General features: G+C 44.5%; 2 protein-coding genes across 10 annotated transcripts in view; one reads left to right on the forward strand and one right to left on the reverse strand.

Annotated features, from left to right (window-relative positions):
• Positions 1-1,294: 1,294 nt before the first annotated feature.
• On the reverse strand, positions 1,295-16,027 carry ANKRD13A (ankyrin repeat domain 13A). 3 transcript variants are annotated; one of them, XM_074921092.1, is made up of 16 exons: positions 15,555-15,644; positions 13,880-13,933; positions 13,047-13,179; positions 12,776-12,900; positions 12,315-12,360; positions 11,505-11,648; positions 10,864-11,059; positions 9,727-9,793; positions 8,199-8,280; positions 7,422-7,480; positions 6,347-6,483; positions 5,817-5,974; positions 5,223-5,336; positions 4,335-4,486; positions 4,050-4,114; positions 1,295-3,228 (listed from the first exon to the last, which is right to left on the reverse strand). In XM_074921092.1, the coding sequence occupies exons 4-16, from the start codon at positions 12,863-12,865 to the stop codon at positions 3,030-3,032; spliced, it is 1,509 nt and encodes a 502-aa protein (XP_074777193.1). In that variant the 5' UTR covers positions 12,866-12,900; positions 13,047-13,179; positions 13,880-13,933; positions 15,555-15,644; the 3' UTR covers positions 1,295-3,029. The 3 variants fall into 3 exon arrangements, with proteins under 3 accessions (XP_074777193.1, XP_074777191.1, XP_074777192.1); XM_074921090.1 differs by lacking the exon at positions 13,880-13,933 and having other exon boundaries at positions 15,555-16,027; XM_074921091.1 differs by lacking the exon at positions 13,880-13,933 and having other exon boundaries at positions 6,347-6,464; positions 7,397-7,480; positions 15,555-16,027.
• Positions 16,028-16,765: 738 nt separating this feature from the next.
• Positions 16,766-20,912, forward strand: part of GIT2 (GIT ArfGAP 2) — a 31,389-nt gene continuing 27,242 nt past the window's right edge. For all 7 annotated transcript variants that reach the window (XM_074921591.1, XM_074921586.1, XM_074921588.1 and 4 more), the window contains exon 1: positions 16,766-16,923. In XM_074921591.1, the coding sequence (XP_074777692.1) occupies positions 16,872-16,923 (52 nt within the window). In that variant the 5' untranslated portion in view covers positions 16,766-16,871. The remainder of the gene's footprint in view (positions 16,924-20,912) is intronic.

Here is a 20,912-nt window from a genome sequence, read left to right on the forward strand (position 1 = left end):
AGGACCCCTGCGGCTCATTCACGTTCTGTTTGTTATTACCACGGCGGGAGCTGGACGGAGGGATGAGGTGGACCCGTTGCCCACCTCCAGGGATCTTGGTTCTTACCCCAAGGGCGAGGGAAGGGGCAGGGCAATGGGGTGAAGCCCCAGTTTCTGTGGCTGTTAGCAAGGAACTGTTAACAATAACCTGACAATAAAAGCTCATCCTGCACGTGTAGCACAGTCACCAGCAGACATTAACAGCTAAAGTTCCATTAACTCAGTTATGAGGACTACTTTGAATCAGAAGGCAGCCAAAAGAAGCTTAATAAGGATTTCCAGATTAAGCACATCATGAATTAATTGCACACTGAAACAGTCCAAAAGCACAAAAAAGTGCACCCTGGGTCTCCCTTTCAGGATCAGCATCACTAACACTCCAGAAATAGCATCAGTTTAAAGAACTCTCAAAGCTAGTTAGAGATTTAGAACAAACTGCAGGTATTTGTAACTCTGAGCTTCTCTTTTTCTACGTAAGCCTCAAGCTTCCTTGGAAAGAGAAGCCAGACTCAGCTTTCATCCAGCAGTCTCAGAATTAATATTAAACACAGCGTGCGACCCTCTGCTGATCTCTGTCCCTCACAAAAAGCTCCGTGCAGGAAGTGCTGAAGAGCACTGAAGTCCGACCCCCACGCTGCCCCTCAACGGGCTGTGGTGAACTGATCCCTGCTTTCAAAATGGGGAGACCCAAAAGTTGGCTGAAAACATCAGAAAAATGTTTCCAGGGATTAGGTGTCCGTTTCAGGCTAAACCAGAACTATCTGTGATGGTTTCATTGATATAACATCACTATTGTACAAAAATGCAACAAGGCGGCAGATAATTATTTAAAAAGACTCCAACTACCGTGTTAAAAAAAAAAAAATACTCACGGGTGTACTGTGACACTGTGCAGTATCTTTGGTTTTTCTTCCAGCACACAGAGGATGATTTTGACACATCCCGTGTAAGACGTAAGCTAGGGTTTAAGAAAAGCAGCACCTGCTTCAGGGAAGCAGAGCCCGCAAGGTTAGACAGAATGATGCAAATGTCACAGAAAGCAATAAAAAAAAACCAAACCACACCCCAATTTTTTTACAGTCCTAGACAAGAAGCAGGAGCGTAACAAAACTTGAACTGAAACTGCCCAATATTCTTTAGTTTACAATATAAAAAAGGGAACAAGTCAGCTTGAAAAAAAGATAATTTGCCCCCCCGGTAACCTTTGGAATGCTTAACAGAACAAAAGCAATGTCAGACAGACAGGTTTATAAAGGCAACAGCACTCTTTATTTCCACTGGAGGAAAAAAACCCCACAGTTTCATCTCCCACCTCACAACCTTGTCAAGAGCTCAATGCGAGGCTTATTCCCTTTTTTTCAACTGTGAAAGTCACAGTAATCCCCTTTTCAAAGAAAGATGCAATTCCAACACAGACCGCTGCCACTGTGCAAGAAAGCCAACATTCCTGCAAACATCAAGTAAGCTATTTCGGGATGCAAGCTGTATCATTAAACAGAAACGATGCAGATATACCAGTTCTAGTGTACGCTGAAGGAATTTTAATCACTTGCTATGTAAAACAATGGATTATTGGTTTGAAATAGGGTTCCAAGTTACCAACCACCTCACTGGTTACAATCAAGTCCGGTTTATAGTGGATTTTATACTGGTTAATAGTTGGTCACCCAGAACCGCCCTGTTTCACCCAAGGACAAATGCAGGATTAGGGAGCAAGATCAGACCGTTTGTACCATAGGTTCGTCACACTTCTGCCAGCCAGGACAGAGGAATATTGCTCACATTTAACTACCCTAAGGCCTTCCCGTGGATGTACATCGTGTACTTGTGGAGTGCACTTGAGAGTCACAGTGGAAGTACTGTAAACACTGGCAGAAGTGCAGATAAAATAGCTACAAATATACTGTATGACGAAAAGACCTGAGGAAAGCTGGTTAAAACATACTTGCGAATTGTTACAATACCATTTTTATGAGTGTAGTCATATTGGCTTGTTTTAAAATCAATAAAAACACTCAGATAAAAAAATATACGTATTCACATGAGGGATGAGCATTTGAATTTTAAAAAGCAACATGCGTTTCCCTTTCAGATGACAGAATTAAAACTTATCTTCCAATAAGCATACGTTAAAATTTCACCTGATTTCTTCTCCTGTTTGAATTTAGCACCCACACCCAGGCACGCACTCATGCACACACACCCAGTGATCTCAAAGAAGCACCTGTATCTATCCCTAATTTTCTTGCTGCCCTCTGACTACAGGAACTAGCTGGTTTTGAATCACTGCAGAAACTGCTACTTTATGAGACAGATGGTCCCATTTTAGGATCTAAAATTTTACTGGCTACTTGTTTTGTCCTTTTTCAGAAAGCACGAGTTTAATCTTGAGCTTGGATTAGCTGTTCAAGTATAAAATTATCCCTCTTAAGCAGGAGCACATGATAAAATCTCAGTAACTAGAGAAAAGATAATCACATATAAACAAAACGAAGAGAAAACCTCTGTCAGCATGAAGAACTACCCTATGTGTGGATATGCGTGTAGATGTTCTTCCATGTAACACCTGGAAGAAACAGACAATGGCTTTGAATTATTCAGAAATGACTAAGCAGATGAATATTCTTTGGTAAGTAATGAAGTTTCCCTCCTGAACTCCCCATAAATCAGATTTTCAAGCTTCGCTGCAATCCTACCTCCTGATGCTAAGCAAAATTTCCATCTGCTCTTCAATAAATACGTTTTGATAAAAGCTTTCCCTTCAAAGCTAAGACTGCACGGTTGGGGAGCCAAACGCAGAGTCCCATGATCTGAAACTCCCTCAAACAAAAAGAAATCAAGAAAACTTTTTGTAGCTGATGATGCCAACTTAGAAGGCAGGTGAAATGTTTACTTAAGCAATCCAGGAGTGGTCTTCAGACTGATAGCTCTGAAAGCCTTCAGTTCTAGGCAGATTTGGTCACCCTTATTTCAGGAGATGGCTTAAGGTTTTATTTTTCCACGAGAGAAAGCTGTAAAACTTGCTGAAGCTCTGCATCTTCCTCTTCACGACGTTGCTTCTCCCGTTCCTCCTGCTCCCGGACAGACAGCTCCATGGCAAGCTGCAAGTCTTTTTCAAAACTGGAAGGTTCACTAGGGGTGCTGCAGTGGGAGTTACCTGAGCTTGTTAGATAGCTCTCCTGCAGTGCCCTGAAGGAGAAAAAGAACTTCAAGAAATAAGAAGAGACAGAGGCTATTTCACATTTCCTGCAATGATCCTTCCTAGCAACTGTTTTCTAACTGCAAACCTGAAAAATCTCTCCCCAGAGGGCAGAAAGCAGTTTTCATGATAAGAAAACAGTTGTTCTAACATCTGTAAAATTCCCAACATAAAACCTGCTCTTTGAAGGAATCTTTCAGAACCTTTCATACGTACTAACAGTTACATTTTCCATGCACTTCTAAAAGCATTCTCACCTAGTTTAAAGGTGATGTGATTTTCCATGTACAAAGGAACCAAGAGGATGCAGTTCTCCGTGTGCACAAAGATTTCTTTGTACTTAACTGCAGAAAAACCCCACAGATACCAGGGCAGATTCTCAAGGGTCCATTAAATATACGTTGCTAAGTTGTTAAGGATTACATAATGATTTTGGAAAGAAAGAAGAGCTACCCTGAAGTGTGCAATATCTAATAAATAAACATTCAACCCAGAGGGACCAAATTCACAGTTTTAAGAACAGGAGGACTGTGTTTATTTGTTGGGTAAAGAATCTGTTATGTGCACAGGCCAGGCCCACAGCAGAGCTAAAGAGCTACTACATAAGCCAGGGAGGCCCAGGTTAGAGTCCGTCCTTCTCGGAAAAGTGAAAGTAAGAAGCAGCACAAGAAAAGAGAACTCAAGTTCTATGCATCTGCTGCCTACACACACACAAAAAAAAAAAAAAATAAATCACAAAATTGCTTTATGCTGCTGTTGGAAGTATTTTTGCTCTCTCACTGCATGGCTTGGTGTGAAAGAAATGAGTTACCTCTGATACTGTATGTTGAAGTCCTGTGAATATGCAACGGCGCCGTTGGAATGCAGCCCCACTTCCTAGAAATGGGGAAAGACAATTCCACAGCAGTTAACAGATCTGCTGAAAGGTAACTCTTAAATCACTCTTATTTCTCCTTTGAAACACATTGCTGTATTTTTCTCTTCTCAGGTTCTTAGAAAAACAAATCCCACGCTGTTTAATCCAGAGATGCAGCCATCACTGCACAGTCTTGTCAAAACCCTCCGACCCGCACCACACACCTTACAGCACACTCACTTTATTTCCACCAGATTCCAACAGACTCTGCTGAATGGCAAACTGCATGATCTCGTTATCTTCATCCTGCACGTGTACGTTCCTACCGTCATCTTGGACGTGGTAAGATTTGGGGATCTCAAACACCGACTGGTCAACCTCGAAATTAGCACCTACAGAAGCCAAACACAATCACAAGCGTGGCGCGGTGTATTTTTACGAGTTGTGACTTAAAAAATTCTGATGAACGTTTATGCATGGGTAAGTTAACCCCCAAAATTCAGTTAAACCACCTGGCTAAATATATCAAAGGGCTTTGAAAGACTTCTGTGGCAAACAAGCACAGCAGTAAGGCAGAGCACAGAGCTCTCACAGGACTCTGGCGAGTGACACAGGTAAAACCAGCGTGAGCAGAGCGCTAAGGTGGCTGAACTCTAACAAAACCCGTCGGGGGGGAAAAAAAAAGTTGCAAAAGATAAATACTGCAGCGGCTCTTCTGAGGCTGCAGAATGGGTCTGCAACAGCTCATAGGACAGGGTATCACTGGATACATGCAGTCATGAGCATCCTGCTCGAACAGAACCCACTCTTTTCTGACGGAGCACGCAGACGTCGCTGTGGCTTACAGCAGTTTAGTATTCCACTTCCCACAGCAATAGCTTGCACCGGAATTTAGACCTCAAAATACTTGGGAAAGCTTGCTGCAGCTCACTTCAGTCAGTCTGGCAGGCATGGAAGGGGCAGAACGGGCCCGGATGGTCAGTGTGGCACGCTCCAGGTCAGCTGTGACGCACTGCAGCTGCCCCTCACCCGTGGAGGTTTCATTCTCTGCACTTAACCCATCTCTCCCGTGCATCCCACTGACAGAAATGTAAGAAGATGCGATCACTGCATCTTTCCACTCCTTACCTGAATCACACTGTGCACCTCCAACTGTCTGTGGTGATGTTTTGTCAGCTGTCCTGCAGCCATTGACATTTTCAAATGTAATTCGGGCATTCAGCACATGAAATAGGGGAATTTCTGTAAGAAAGAGTACAAGATTTCTGTCAAAAAGAGACCTCTCATTCACTTGCACACCTACAGCCACACCAAGCCCTTATATGCTTATTGAACATATTCCACAAGCAGCATCCCGTAATGACAAAGTATAGAGTAACTCAATTCACCAGGAAGTTGCCCTTAGTCATTCTCACTCTCCCCCTACATCTCTTATAATAAGATTTGCCAAATCTAAGGCATTGAAGCTAAGAGGAAAGAGGTAGCAACAGCTCATTCTTACTAAAATGATGCAGTCTTTAAAATGATATTTCTGCACTGGTCACTCAGAATTTGGATTCAATGACCCCAATGCACAAGACATTGTACATCTGGGTTCTCAGTTCTAGATATTAGTGTGACTACTAGTAAAAAACTAGCAGGATTTTTGGAAATATATGCTGCAAAACCAATAGAAAGAAAGGAAATGAAGAAGTTGCTACAATAATAATTGCTAAATATTACCAATTTTGACAGGAAACCCTGGTGGAAATTCCAGAGTAATGAAATCCCTAAGTCTGGCAAAATGAGCGCTAGTTCTGGCCATCAGATCGATGATTGGAGTGACTTGTTCCATAAGAGACAAGGGAAACTCTTCACTCATCCACAAGGTTGCTTTAAATCTGAAAAGAGAAAGTTGCATAAAAACATTCTAAGTTTACAGTTTGGGAACAGACGCAAAGCAAAATAGGCAGCACTGTCACCTGCTTCATATATTTCAAAGCGTCAGAATAGTTATTGCTCTGGGAAACCAAACCACATTCCTGCTCAGACCAACGGCAAAGCACAGGACTAACAAGTTAGAACACTAGGCCAAATGTTTTCTTTGACTTAGTGGAAGAAGAGTTAGACTACAGCTGAATACTTCAAGATCTCTCTCTCGACTAAATTTGAAAACACAGGAAAAACCACATTGGATATTTGTAAAAATGGTTTCCAGAGGTTAGATGACTGGGAAGAGACAAACTAGAAATAGTTAAAAAGTTATTTCTCACTTCTGCGTTCGAATGGTGACTTCTTTTGGTCTTCCTATGTCTCTACCTTTCAAATCAAATTCTGGGTCAAAGTATTCCTCTAGAGTAATAGCAGTAGGATTGTTACTTGCAGCATACTCTGTTGTCTTGGTTGTACTCTATAAGGAAAGAGGGAAAAAAAAACAAAACAACCAACACCAAAAGTACAGAACAAATAGTGGCTACTACAAGAAACTTTTAACTTAACTTAGTTACTTTACCAACTGTGAAGTAACTCGTTCTGTTTTAGACCACCAGTGACACACAGCCATAAATACAAGCATGCACATTTAGGCTGCTTTCTCCCGAGGTTAAAAATTTCCAAGCATTTTAGAGGCAGGAAAAATCTACTTTAACACTTTAAAGCCAGAAACCGGAGATGCACACACAAGCTACAGTATTTCTAGGCTCCAAATACTTTACTAAAGGCAAAGCTTTGATGAGGTATTTGAAACAAAACTCTCTAGATCCGTGTAAGATCTACACCACCACCCTGAGACAGAGCCAGCAGTTGGCAAATCTATTATCTACTGTACTTAAGTGTGTAGAGATGCATGGGAGTTTCTAAAGCCATACAGAAATCACTATGAACGCGTTTCAGACCAGCAGAGGACACGGGGCTTTCCTCCGAGGTGACCACGGGCAGTGTGCTATCGTGTCACTCCACCCCCCCACCTTTCTCCGATGATCTCCGTGCCAGCAGTGTCCCCCACCTGAGGCTCCTGCAGGTCTGTGGACACGTTTTCCCAAATTACTGGTGGGCTGTCACTAAGATCTGTGCTTGCTCCCAGCTACTGCTCTGCTCACACGCCAGCTCTTGCTCTGCTAACAGATTCTACGTCTTGTTCGTAAGAGAGTTCAGAAGGAGGCACGTGCTATTCACACAGAACCTTTGAGGGCCTAAAACCAACAAAAACACCCTCCAGGGAAAATTTAAACCTCATAATGAAAATTGCTGCCAAACTAAGGAAACAAGAGGCGTTTCCACCCACCCAGAATTCCTACTGGCAGAGATCTCCGTGCTGCAGTGACCTGTTTCAAGGTCAAAGACACTCACCTGAGCACCATACTCGTGTTCCACTGTACCCAGAAATGATTCCAGGGGGTTCCTGTCAGCTTCAGAAAACAGGAGGGAAAACCCCAAAAATCTATTACTATTAATTAGCAATAAAATTTACATACACACTAGGCTAACAAACAAGGTTTCTCACCCAAAGCGAAGCAAGCTGTTAATGTTCCTGTAAGCTTTGCCAGGCCAGCCCAGCACCTAAAGCTGACAGCATAAAACGGGTACGATACACAGAAAAGAGGCAAAGATTCGCAGTGGTTTCTGTCTTTAGCAGATAGCTCTGTTATCCACAGTGCCTCTCCCCCTGGGCCCCAAGGTAGGCCAATGAAGGGCAGTGTTTCCATACAAAGTTAAAGGCTGCTCACCCTTTACTCTAGTTTAAATACTAGAAGAAATCAGTGGACCAAAACAAAACAAAAGGTCCAAGGAAACAGAGCCTATGTGAATCTCCACTTCGCTTTGGCCATGATGATAAGGCATGAATACATTCCAGAGCAGGACAAAGCATGGAAAAGTGCAGCCTTTTACAACTTTCAACAGTTCTGAAGGGCTCTTCTCTCCTCTAAATACAGCTAGGATAAATACAGGTTCATTTGTAGGTTAGGGGCCAAGTAATGAGCTACCTCAGACACACAAGGGCAGGGCAAAGTCAGCAAGAAAATTATTTCCCTTGTCTGTCTGCCCAGTTCTTCTGCAGTCACACAGAGAAGGCATCAGAGAGCCAAAAAGTTCTACTTATTTCCAGTTACTCTATAGGAAAATTACCTTTATATCTTTTCTTCTCCTCTTCTGTTAAATGTTCTGTTCGGATTTTTGTGACCACGTTCACATTGTTTGCAATGTATACCTTTAAAAAAAAAAAAAAAAAAAAAAAAGCATAAGGACAAAAGCCAAAAAGCATCACAGGTTAAAAGAGAGAATTCCCTCTAGTAAAACACCATGTACACAAATCTAACGACAGAATAAAGCTGCATGGATCTGCCCCTCATTGAGAAAGGCCTTGATCTTTAACGTGCTGGTGATCAACGGGGAATGCTGCACTTGGGGTTTTTGATACGCTCTGCTATAACGGAAATCCAACATAATACATTCTTGACAGGCCTACACCGAGGCTGAAACTACATGCCACCTGCTGGGCAAGCTGATGAAGGAAGAAACCCTGCAAATCACACCCCACAGCATCTCCAGACAGCATTAATCCTGTGCTGAAAGAATGGAAAAGGAGTTTGATCATCCATTTTGATGGCAACAGAAGTCAGCCTTCGAGGAAGTTCCTGGAAAGCAGATTTAAATGCGCTCTTGTAACTAAGTAAACCAACCTCAAAACGAGACAGGCATTTCCAAGCTTGCTGGAAAGAATTCCCACCGGGGCAGAGATTTTAACAGAGAATGGGGAAGGAAAGTCAGATAATGCTATTTCTAAACTTGTAAAGATCTTCCAGGTGAAATTTAGTAATAGTTTAATTTTGCAGGGACACTAACGAACTCCTTGTCCAACTGAACAGTCTTGCAGTCTTACCAGAAAAAGCCTTCATATAGATGTAGAAACTATAAATAAAATAAATATAAATTAAAAAAATAAATAGTATTTATTCTTCTGTTAAATGAAATTACAAAACGCAATTTATCGCACAAATTCCAAAACCTGGAGTAAACACAGACTTCTGAATCAAGGAAGTTAATTCTTGCGATTCTTAAGTTAAATTCCTAACATAGTGAGGCTGTAAAGTCACCTTCAAAAATATTTCACTGCAGTGAAATGACAGACAAAACCAGCGTCACAGGGAACAAATGTAAGCAACTGTATGACTCATGAGCATGGTCAGGGTCTTTAATTTCCCAGCAGTCTTATATTATTTGAATTCCTGATGCAACTCGTGGCAGCAGGAGGCTGTTCTTTCCTTGCACTACTGTTACTAGAGAGTGCTCAAGGCACTTCACCAATGCGTTCCTCGTCTTCTAAGCAGTGAAAGAACGACAATATTCAGGAATGAGTTACACCCCAGTTTTGGGGATGAAGGGACTTCTAGCAGTTAGAATCTTTTGCCCCTTTTCTCCTGAAACGCTTTGATCCTCCCTCTCCCCTAAAGCTCCTGCAGATGCTCCATCGAGGCATCAGCCCTCCCACAGCCTTGGCAGCCCTGAAGTTCCTCACTCCTGCCCAGTTCTGCTGGCAACACAGCGAAGCTCTCCAGGGAAAGCTTCAAACCTGAAATATTCAGGAAATAAAGGCAAAACACAATCACGCTTCAGTTAGCTCTGAGGTCTCTTACTAGAGTAGAAAGGGCTTTACCTTTGCTTCGTAACCGTTTACACCTTCCGCTTTCTCTGTCCTCCACACCCAGAATCCAGATGTGGTTCTGACAAAAAGGAAACACCGCAAGTGTCTGTACAGTTGCATTTCTACACAATCCCCAGCCCGTTCTTCTAAAACTGATCTTAAACAACATTTGGTAGGTTATTTGATAATTAACCCCAGACAAAAGCACGGGTCTGCCTGTCCTCAGACACACATACCACAGGAGGGATGAGGAGCTGTTTCTGTTCCCGTGCACTCCACGGCCAAAGCACAAAGGCTCAGACAGAGGTCTGAGATTGAGATGGGGGTACCTGAGCCACAGAGGAGGACAACCTCAAAGCTTACCCAATTACTTTGTCTGACAGCCTGGGCATGGCAGCTTCTAGCACAGAGTTTAATTTCAAAAGTAACTTGTCACTGCACTTTGGGAAACTGGATAGCAGCAATACTGCTGTCTCAGAAGTCTTAGTTTCTGGCTGTGTAGATGCTGCAGTTACTAAGGCTCAGCAAACATCACAGAGATTAATTCTGGGCAGCTCTGAAAGGGTACTAAATATTCAGGAGAAAGATGGTGGAATGATACATCTCACTTTGAAAATGCTTGCTCTGTGTGATCCCGGGGTGGTTTACTGCATCACAGAGCACCCCAAAAGGAGTTTCAGAAGGAGGATCATTTGAACTAAGCTGAGAGGCACCTGGATGAACACGTGTAGTAACAAGGAAGACAAATGTATGTCTGTGGAAAGGCACACCTGTTTTTATTTAAAGTGTTAAGGTGAGATTTGAGTGACTTAGCTACAAGATGCAAGTTCTCGCCCATGAGTTTCAGCACCATACATGTGGATTTGGGTGAAATGCAAAGTTGCAATGAGACATTAACATCAATCTCACTAATACCATCAACTGGGAGTTTTCTGCAAGTCAGTTCTTTCAGCAGGAAACTTTTTGCCAAGCAGTAGTGGCAAACTGACCAAGCCAAATTTCTTTATTTAATGGTATGTGAAGCTTAAAAGCAATTTCAGATCTAGCCCTCGAAGTTTTTAATACCAGAGCTTTTGAGTTTATTTTTAAAGCTTTGTTGAAAGTATAATCTTGAAGTGTTTATTTGTTAAGAGAAACTTTGTATCTTACCTTTCAAAAGCAATATTTTTTGTATCAAGGCACGTATTAATAATTGGAGATGTAAGGCGTCTTTCCACATCTTTTCTTTTTGGTGTCATAGATCCCAACGTCAAGCGCTTCATGTGTTGGGAAATCTCAAAACGCTCCGTTGTAACAAACTTCTCATCGTGATTGATCTCAATTAGTTCTGCCCAGCCTCCAGTATCTGTTGGAAATGGTACATCATCTCAATCTAAAAAACCTCACAAACAGTATTCCAGATTGAAAAACTGAGAATATACTGTATATCACATCAGGGTGGACACTGTTCGCTGTATTTTGCACTCAGCTGAGATCAAATCTGGAGCTGTAGCCGAAATGATCTTCTATTTGGGGGGCAGGAGAGCAGAAGGGGGGACACTATGTAAAAGATTGAAGAAAAATTTTAGCCCTATTACCAAATTTTGACTGCAGATTTACTCAAAGAAATTAAGATGTTATGTTAAACGACAAAACAGTATCTCTACGAGACACTCCTGGAATATACATATAAAACTTTCACAAAAATCAGTACTCAGCCTCAACAGGTCTTTCTGTGCGAAAGGAGGATTTCTCATTGCGGCGCACATAGTATTTCATGATCAATGGTGCAGATGAACTAAAATGTTTACCTTCTCCCTTGAAAATTAAACTACGCCTTCCTCTCTCCCAGCTCATGTTTCCAAAGCCCAGTAAAGTGATATCAACACGCAGCTTGGCACCACTTTTCCAGATGCGACAGACATCACTTGGACAAACTCGAGAAACCAGGGGGACTATAAAAGAAAAATGAGAAAAACGTAAATAGAAAATATTCAAGAGACTAAGCGCACAGGAAATCTGAACTCAACAGAAGCTACATCCCTGATACAGGATTGCTCAGTGCTGGGATCATTATTCCAGAGGAGGCAAGATACTGATCTTCTTTAAGCTTTAAGAACAATCTGCTTAGGGACAGAACCCACCAACTTTAATTTAAAGATGACCATGAAAAGGAAGAAGTGATTAGTTCAGACTAGAAGATGTGAAATGGCATTTCCTAGCAGTCTAATAGTTAGCTGTTTGGAAAATTAAGTCAACTGTAAGGCCTAGCATTCATCCCTTTAAAAAAAAAAAAAAAAAAAAAAGCAGGGACCTCCCAAGGAGTCTGTGCATCTATACATATGTACCACTGTCTTACATCATCGATAGCCAGGTAAACAAAACCCCAAGGAAAGTCTTCAGAAATTCTAACAATGGCTAAACTCTCTGTTAAAAAACAAACACAAAACCCAACCATCAGAAAACAAAAAGTAAGTGTGCAACAAAAATATATTTTGAGAGGTGCAGGGATCTGTATTCTGGGGAGCAGGTATTCCTCTGTCTATCTTTTGTGACATTTGTACATAAGCAAGTCCCTTCGTCTATAGTTTAGAAGAGGTAACGATGACCAGGATTCTTACCCCAGCTAGTGAACTCCCATTTCATTTCCACATAGAAGTCAGGAGTCTGAAGAAGGAAAATACTTTATGAATACTTCATGGAGTAGTTTTAATCTAGCATTCAGTACAGCATTTCTTGTGAACATTTTGGATAAAGGAAAACAAAAAAAACCCAGAACTCGAGACGTGATAAATGAAGGTTAAAAAAAATGAAATTGAAACTAAAAAACACAAGACACTGGCCTACCACTGCTGCTTTCTGATAAGCTACTCTTCCTTATTTTACTATAGGAGCAGTGACACCTTCAAGATTCAGCTTCCAATGTTGGAGTTCGTGACTAAGGATTTCAAAGGAACGTCAAGGAAAAAGTCTCCATCTCTCACAGCGGAAGTTGAAACAAAGAACACAACTGCCCATCTGATTTCAGTTAGCTTGAATGAGAACTGCAGTCTGGAGCAAGAGGTTTAAACTAAGTAACTACCTCATTAATCTTTTGGAGTAATTCAGGAACTCCCCCAAGTGTCATAGAGGTCTGCTGGTAGTCCCGATGCTGCAGAATCATTTGTACCATCTCTGGATCTCCTGTACTGACAGCCTCGTGTAAAACTGAAAAAAAAATCCAACAGCAGATAAAAAAAACAAGTTCAGTTTCAGTTTGCTGAGCAAAACACATAATGCAAAAGCTGTCAAAACACAACATCTGCAACTGAAAAGTATTAATGCGCGACTTGTGTTTTCCAAGTTATCTTTACCTGTCCATCCCTGGGCATTCTCCTTAGTGACATCTGCCTTGTGCTGCAGGAGGACTTTGGCAGATTCTATATAACCCAAGGAAACAGCAAGGTGCAGCAAGGTCCGGCCTCGTGGATCCCGTTGATCAACATCCTGTTGAGTATCCGAGAGAGACGTAATGCTGAGGCTGCCCTAGCAAATGCGACTAATCAGAGCACACTGAGAAAAGTTATAGACAAACAAAGCTTGTCAGCAGTAATCCAGGAGTCAATATCCCTCGGTATTCCCACGTATCAGTCTGTGGTGCACAGCCAGCTCAGCTTTCAGACGCTGCTGAGCCCCCTGCTGCACTCCATACAGTGCAGGCTTACTTCCCCACTGAAATGAAAAGAGAAGCAGAAGAGGGCCTATAAAACTGACACGGTAAGAACTGGGATCACTGTAAGATGTGACTGAGTTCTTGTTGATGCTTCTCATTTCTTTTTTTCGGTAATTATTTCCCCTTCTGTCTCCCTTCAGAAGAGGTCTCTTTCAGGAGAAGACGGGAGTTTTAGTCTGCGTGCACTGCACTATGGGCAGTCAACAGCCTGAGAGACCAACAGTTTAACATTCTACAACATAGCGGGGGGGAAGGAAAAAAAAAAATTAACAGGGCATACAACACCAATTTTGTATAGCACTTTTTGAAAGTATAGAAGCAAATGGTATTTTACAAAGCATCCATTTGACTGACACACACAGCACAATGAAGAGCGAGTGCATTTTGTACAAGTCACTAAAAAAAAAAAAAAAGAAAAAAACACAACTACACAGGCATAAATATCCAAAACATGCAAGCACAACATACTCATACCTTACATATTTTTCACTATTAGCTTAGAGATTTGAAACAGAAGAGCATCTATAACTAAAGGAAAAGGGGAAAGTCAATAGCAGAAGAAGAAAGGAAAGTTATTACGCAAGTTAACATGGTTATCTGACAGCATTAAGTTGGAAAAAAATCACACGCAGACTAGGGAAAGCTTCACTTTAAAGCGTTCTCTTTCCACTTCTCTGGTGGAATGGTCATTAATTTGCTTCCCCACTTCCTACAGCTCCAGTGCCTACCGCACTGACAGGTAAAGGGCTCTAAGGCGTCCCTCCCAGTTGTCGGTAGTGCTGTTAACTGGTAACTGCACGTCTACCCGTCATCTGCCACACCAAGGGCAGCTGGCAAGTGTCTTCTGATTCCCTCACGCACCCTCCGACAGCAAGCAGCTTATCCCAAGGAAGCAGGAGGAAACATATCTTTGGAATACTTTAAAAAAAAGAAGGTATTTAAAAGCAGATAAAGGAAGTAAAAGACAGACATATTCCATCTTAACACGTTGCTCGTTTCCTTGTAGTGTTTGAGGTAGGAAGCAGCAATTCACAGGTGTGAACTGCGGCCTCCCACTAACAACCAGCAGAACAATCCTTATTTAAGGACAAAGCTTTCACAGGTGAGAACGTTATTAAAACAGAAATAAGCACACAGAAAGCAACGTGCCAGTAGGGTTAAAGATTTTCTTAAGGAATAAGATCACATGAATTAGATAAAAAGTAACTGCATTCCAAAGATTCTCCTAAAAATAGGCCAGAAGCATGCTCTAAGCAAGCATTAGTAAATTGTGGTGTACCGTTAGAATTGCAGATGATGGTCACTAGTCAGGAGGTGGCACAGCTGATCTTAGGCTCAATACTTGTGGTGTCAGGTATAATGTAATTAATATGCTCTGCTTCTGCAAACTATACTCCACGCTAGCAAATGTCAGAGCTTTTACACAGCATCTCAGCAAGAGGGATGTTTGCTGCTCGAGCTCTGCTGCAGCTTCTCAGCCCGTTCCCTTACGTCATTGCCATTTCTCGCTTGGCCATCCCAGAGAGGGAACAGCTTTGTATTTTTCTACTCTACAGCATGAAACAATGATCCATTTTTTTACTAGAGATGCTGAAAACATTCCAGCATAAAAACGCTGCCCATGGTCTCGGACAGCAACGGAGCTGTAAGAACTGCTGGTCCTCAGCAAGCTCGAGGCTGGTTTAATTTTCGGCAGCAGCAGCCACCTTTGCTGCATGTTGACTCCCCGTTAAGGTAAGCAATTATTTACTGCTTTTCGGGCACAGGAAAAGAAATTAATGTCCATCATATCTGTTCTTCCTGATCTGTTGCAATGACTCCTGCGGCTTTCTATAGAGCTATTCTGCAACCTGCACTCAAATGCTCTGAGCCCAGCTTTACGGATCAGAAGTCAACGTTTAACAGTTTACGTAACAAAAAGTATATTCCTACACCTTCTTACATCACCCCCGCAACCACAAATAAACAGGTAAGGAGAAAGAAGCGCAGCAATCCCGCAAGCCCAGCAAACAGACCCGGCGGTACCATCAGGGTTCCTTCTCCCTCCAAAGGCTCCAAGCGAGGGGCACTAAGCCCTGTATCACGGCACAAGCTCTTTCGGGGTCACCAGCCCCACGACAGCCCCTCTCTCCCCGGGTGTCCCGGTTACCTTGTCCTGCAGCTCCTCGTCCAGGCGCCTGTAGTCATTATTCCAGACCAGGACGTGCAGGGGGAAGGCGCTGCTGGCCCTGCCAGGGGCACTCATCATGCCGCACACCTGCGGGAGCGGGGAACCAGGGAGCCTCCCCTCACCGTGCCCCCTCCCTTCCTCTGGGAGACCCCAACTTACTCAAGCCTTGACCCCTTAATCTTCTCCTCTCTCCTGGCACGCACCTGCCCCAGGTGATGGTGGCGGGGGGAACACTGGGCCAAAACCCCCAACGAGCCCTTCACCCCACTCCCAGGGGTGCCCCATGCAAAATCCCACACCTAGGGGTCCCCTGCTCCCGGGGGTCCCCCCGCCCAGCCGCACACTGCAGACGGCCTCCTCCGCTCCCCCTGACCCCCACACTCCGGGGGGGTCCCTGCTCCTGAGCCCGCCGACCCAGCCCCACACTCCTGAGGGCCTCCTGCTTCCCTCGACCCCCCGCTCCCGAGGGGCTCCCCCGCTCCGGGCCCCCCCAGCCCCACACACGCCCGGGTACCCCCCCCGCGCCGACCCCGCCGCCTCCCTCCTTCCCGTCTCTCTAGGGCAGCGGCCGGGAGGAACCACAGCGCGGCCGATGCGGGGGGGGTGTGTGTGTGTGTGTGTGAAAGGCGCTGCCCCTCGGTTCCCCTCAGCCCGCCGCCACCGGCGAGCCCACGGAAGGAGAAAATTACTGCCCCCCCCGCGGGTGGGCAGATGGAGTGTCCCGCCCGCAGGCTGTCCCACCGCCCTCCGCGCGGGGGGGCACACGGTGGCGCGGCGCTGGCTCGGACGAGGCGCTCAGCACCCCCCCGCTCTGGCAGAGTGTTGGCTTCGGCCGCCCGCTCTCGGCCGCCATAGCGGTTCAGGGCAGAGCAGCCTCTCCCGCCAGGCTCGCGAAGCCGCGCTGCTCCCCGCTCCCCCGGCTCTCCAGCGGCGGGGGCACTTACGGGAGGTCTCTGTGCCCCCCCACAAGAAACGCCGCGCTTTTGCGACGCAGAGCGCAGCCTGAGGCCGGCGCCTGCCAGCGACAAACATGGCCGACCGCGCCATGGCCAGGGCCTCGCCCAGGCTCACTGCCGCCCTTTTGCCCGGAGCGAACATGGCGGCTCGGGGCCGCCTCACCGCCCCGCCCCGCCCCGCCCCGCCCGTTACGCTGGCGTACGCAGCTTGGTGAATAGCGCCGGCGGCGGGGCGGGCGGCGCTGCCGTGCGCCTGCGCGTTGCCGCCTCGGCGCGGGGGCTGGCGGCGGGGACCCGTTAGCGCGGCAGGAAGCGCCCGGTCCCGCCGCCGCCGCGCACCATGTCGAAGCGCCTGAGGAGCAGCGAGGTCTGCGCCGACTGCAGCGCCCAGGGTAGGAACCGGCGGCGCGGCGGGGCCCCCCCAGCGCCCGGGATGAGCCCATCCCCCTCTCCTCAGACCGGGCAGCGGCGCTTCCCCCCCCCCCCCGCCGCTCTCAGGCACCGGGGGGGCGCGGGCAGGTGCCGGCCGTGAGGGGCGGGAAGCGAAGGGGCTCCACCGGGTTCCTGTTGCCGGGGGGCGAGGGGGCTCCTGTCAGCGGGCCCGCACCTTCCCAGCGCTGTTGCGGGGGTGTCACCGCCTTGGAGCGGCCCCCCCCGCCCCTGTCGGTTTTGCCGGGTTTGATGCGGTTTTAGTGTTTTTCCCCGTGTCGGCTTGTTTCGGAAGGACCCGTTCTCGTACCGAACCTCAGTTTGTTCTAATTTGGGTTTTAAAGCACACAGGTAGCCCGGCGGTTACCCGGTCCCCGGGCCAGCCCGGGGGCCCGGCCCGCCCTGAGGGGCCAGGCCGTCGGGGGATGGCCTGCGAACAACGGGCACCCCCTGGTGAAAAGTAAATCTGGAACTCCTCAGCCTCGAAAGGAGGAAGGCTTGCTTAGAGAAATCTAGTCACGGAGCTGAAAGGTCGGCAGTGTGTCACTGAGTGGGACAGCGGCTGTTTCGGGGGCTTGTGAAGGTGAGAGCGGGGCTGCCTGTGGAGACACCCCTTATTCTGAGGGACAGGGGGAAGTAAAACTTAAACTTAAGATCCCCGAGTCCCAAAGAAAGGGTGTTGGAAGTGCCCAGTGAGACTCCTATTGGAAATGTTCAGTGAGCAACATGTTCGGGACATGCACATTGTCTTTCGCAGCGGGTAGGTTTGGGAGGTTATGGAAACAAATCTTGTCTTCAGAAAGTCTGTTGCATCTCCTTTTCTGACCATTTGTAGTTCTTATATTTGAAGCTGTCCGGTTTGTTTTTTTTTTTCTTTTTTTTAAAGCAATTGTCTATATTTGTTGTCTTTTCAAAGTTATGTGGTTTTTTGTTGTGTTCTGTGCTGGTTCTTCCAATATAATTACTTATGTATGCACTGAAATCAATTCAAACAGTGTGATGTAGATAACGTTTGAGTGGCCAGAAGATACGATGTGGGAGAGGGGATAACAGCTTTTATAAAATGGGACTTCTGTTTAAAAAAAATTAGAATAATAAAAATCCCAAATTAACTCCCACAGAGTTACTTTTATCTTCATAGAATTTTGTTTTCACAATAAATAGAGCTTGCATATCTTAGGTAGGCAGTGGTCCTTATCTCGTACAAGGGAGTGTATCTGTGCTTTTAAACATCAGTGGTGTCATGTCTTGAGATTAAGTTGTGTTGCTGTGTTTGTATTCGTTAAACTCGTCAGGAATATGTGGTGTTATCAGAATCACTGTTAGGGTAATCTTGTAAACTGGCCTTTTATTTTGTTGTGTCACGACATTAAGGCATTGTCAGATATTTGGTGAAGAAATCTGCTGGTTTATCTATATATAAAGAAACCTTATTTTAATCCTTTCTTAAAGAAGGGTTTGATTGTTTGGGGTTTTTTTTAATTTTTAATTTTACTTAAACCAGAGAGGATTCGTCAGAGGAGTGTTTGGGAGCTGTGCTGCTGTGCCAGGAGACCTGGGGGCTGCAGCCTGTTCCCCCAGATAGGCGTAGCAAGTGCAGAATGCCAGACTGCTGTCCGAATTAGTGCCTGCCCCTTGAACTCCATCCATGCACGCTTTGTTTCAGTGGCGAAGTGTGAATTTTTTTTTTTTACATGAGGTGATTTTACATGTACTTTTCTGCTACGCTTCCTATTCTCAGGCAGGAGTTCACTTTTCAAACTCACAGTTCAAGCTTGTCTTCATCACACGCTTCCTGTTTTGAATCACTCTGCCATGTTCCTGAAAACAGATTTGATCTATCTTTCTAGCTTCTCCCCTGTTGTATTTTGGTATCAGCTTAAACTTATTTTGATTGTGCCTGTAATTGAATCTTTTTTTTTTTAATTACTCAAATTCCACCACAGACACTTCATTAAATCAAATTTAAAACCAAAATAACAATTTTTTTTCCACAACATGACAACGCTCTCTCCGTTTCTTCAGACTGTCTAACGCTGTTTCTTCTCCCTCTCCCATCCCCATCTGTTATTTGAGAACAAGTAAGTGGTGCTAAGCCAGGTGTGACTTGAATTGAGGGGCTACGAGTTGTTGTGTGGTTTCATTAAAAAAACCCCTTAGTTAAACCAGCGTGACTCAGAAAACAGGTTGTAGTGCTGAACTTCCCACTGCTTTTTGATCAGTCTGCTCTCCACCACACACGCTGTCCTAAACTGGAGCTAAGCTGAGCTGCCTCTCTGGCCTCACCAGCGCTTGCCAGGAGAAAAGAGCATTCCCTTGGCCCAGGGCTGAACTGTGCAGTTCCCTTACCGAATCCATCTGTTGTCTTTCCTTTACTGTTGTCTTTTTTTGCATCACACATTTCCAGTGGTGCCAGTTTTTGACAGATTCTACATAAACATGGACTCTTTCGTATGATTTTTTTTAAGTAGAATGTACAAGCTGAAATTACAAGCATGGCCACAGCTTTTTTCTTCAGAAGAATTTTAAATCCCTGTTTCTGCTCTGAAATGACCAAATAAGCAGTAGCTGGCTTTATCATGGCTTAAATGGCTGTTTGGAGCCAGTTCAGTTAGGTATTGTGGTGGGTGTAAAGAAAAAAATCCTGATGGTGACTGGTAGTCAAAACCAAGTGAGGCTCACAAGCAGCCTGTGACTAGTGATTGAAACAAGAAACGGGATGGCTTGCAGAAGAATCCTGTTAGTTTATGAATGAGCGTGTGATAAGGTCGTCTGTAATGAGAAAGGACTCGACTCATTAATCTGGAAGGCTGCCTCTGGTCTTGGGTTAGGTTAGCACTAGTGCATCTCATTTCATTGTTATTTTTTTTCCTTCTTAGAAGTGAAAGTTGTTAAAATAATGGAATGACTTAATAAGGAGGTTGCGTGCTTGTTATTAATTTGTTTTTTAAATTAGGTTAGGTGTTTTTTTTTTCTAAAACATATGCTTTAATTTGGCTCTGGGCTGTGATAGTTATCATCTGTGAAGAGATGCTCCCAGCCCTGTGGCCCGTGGTTCGAACAGGTTTGCCTGCATTGCCTTCAGCACACACACAACATCAACTCTGCTTAGAAACCACAACTATGATCAGATCTCATGTTTCAGGGATTCAGTAAATTTATTGCATGGGTCAGAGAATACTTTTTTGTGATGCACAGTTGCTTAGATGTATTCTGACAGCATGCAGAAGTTCTCTCATCAGATACCAGGCTCGCTTCCTTAGCCTCCAACTCATCTATGGGATTGAATTTAAGAAGAATTTTTCAACATAGAGATCTTGAATTCCTTTTTCCTTCTCCTGGGATCTGCTAGATCTGAAGATCTGTCTTGCTGCTCAGCTGCCTGTTACTGCAGGGTTCTTGGCACACTGAGTTTCATGTGTCACAGACAGAAAACTGGAATTTCTTCTCAAGACTGGGCCGAGAGCAGCAGAGGGACCTCAGTTCAGTGTCCTGTGGTGCATATATTTAGTTTCAATCTGATGTAACATTCCTAATCAGTTTTATACTTTCTGATGTTTGAAGCTACCTAATAGCCAGTATATATTATTGACTACTTCAACTTCCATCAGTTTTCTTTCTGGTCTGCTTATAAGATGGATCTGCTCAGAGCTGAAGTTAATTTGCTTGACAGGTTTTTATTTTACTGAGCCTTTAACTTGACACATATCTATCTTGCCTTTTTTTTTTTTTTTTTTTACTGTGACACTGGAGTGTTTTTATTATTTAATATGGAAAGGAAAAAAATATTTTAATAATGTAGAACTGGAGACTGAGTAGTATGTGAAAAACCATGACTACTATTACCACTTTTTATTTATAGATCTCTGAGTTTTTCAAAGGAGCAGGTAAGTACTATTAGAAATGGTTTTGTAGGGCACGTACGCACTTCAAGAAGATAGTAAATGTAGTG

This window comes from Athene noctua, chromosome 17 (assembly GCF_965140245.1).
Source record: "Athene noctua chromosome 17, bAthNoc1.hap1.1, whole genome shotgun sequence".
In the NCBI taxonomy this organism is placed as follows: Eukaryota; Metazoa; Chordata; class Aves; order Strigiformes; family Strigidae; genus Athene; species Athene noctua.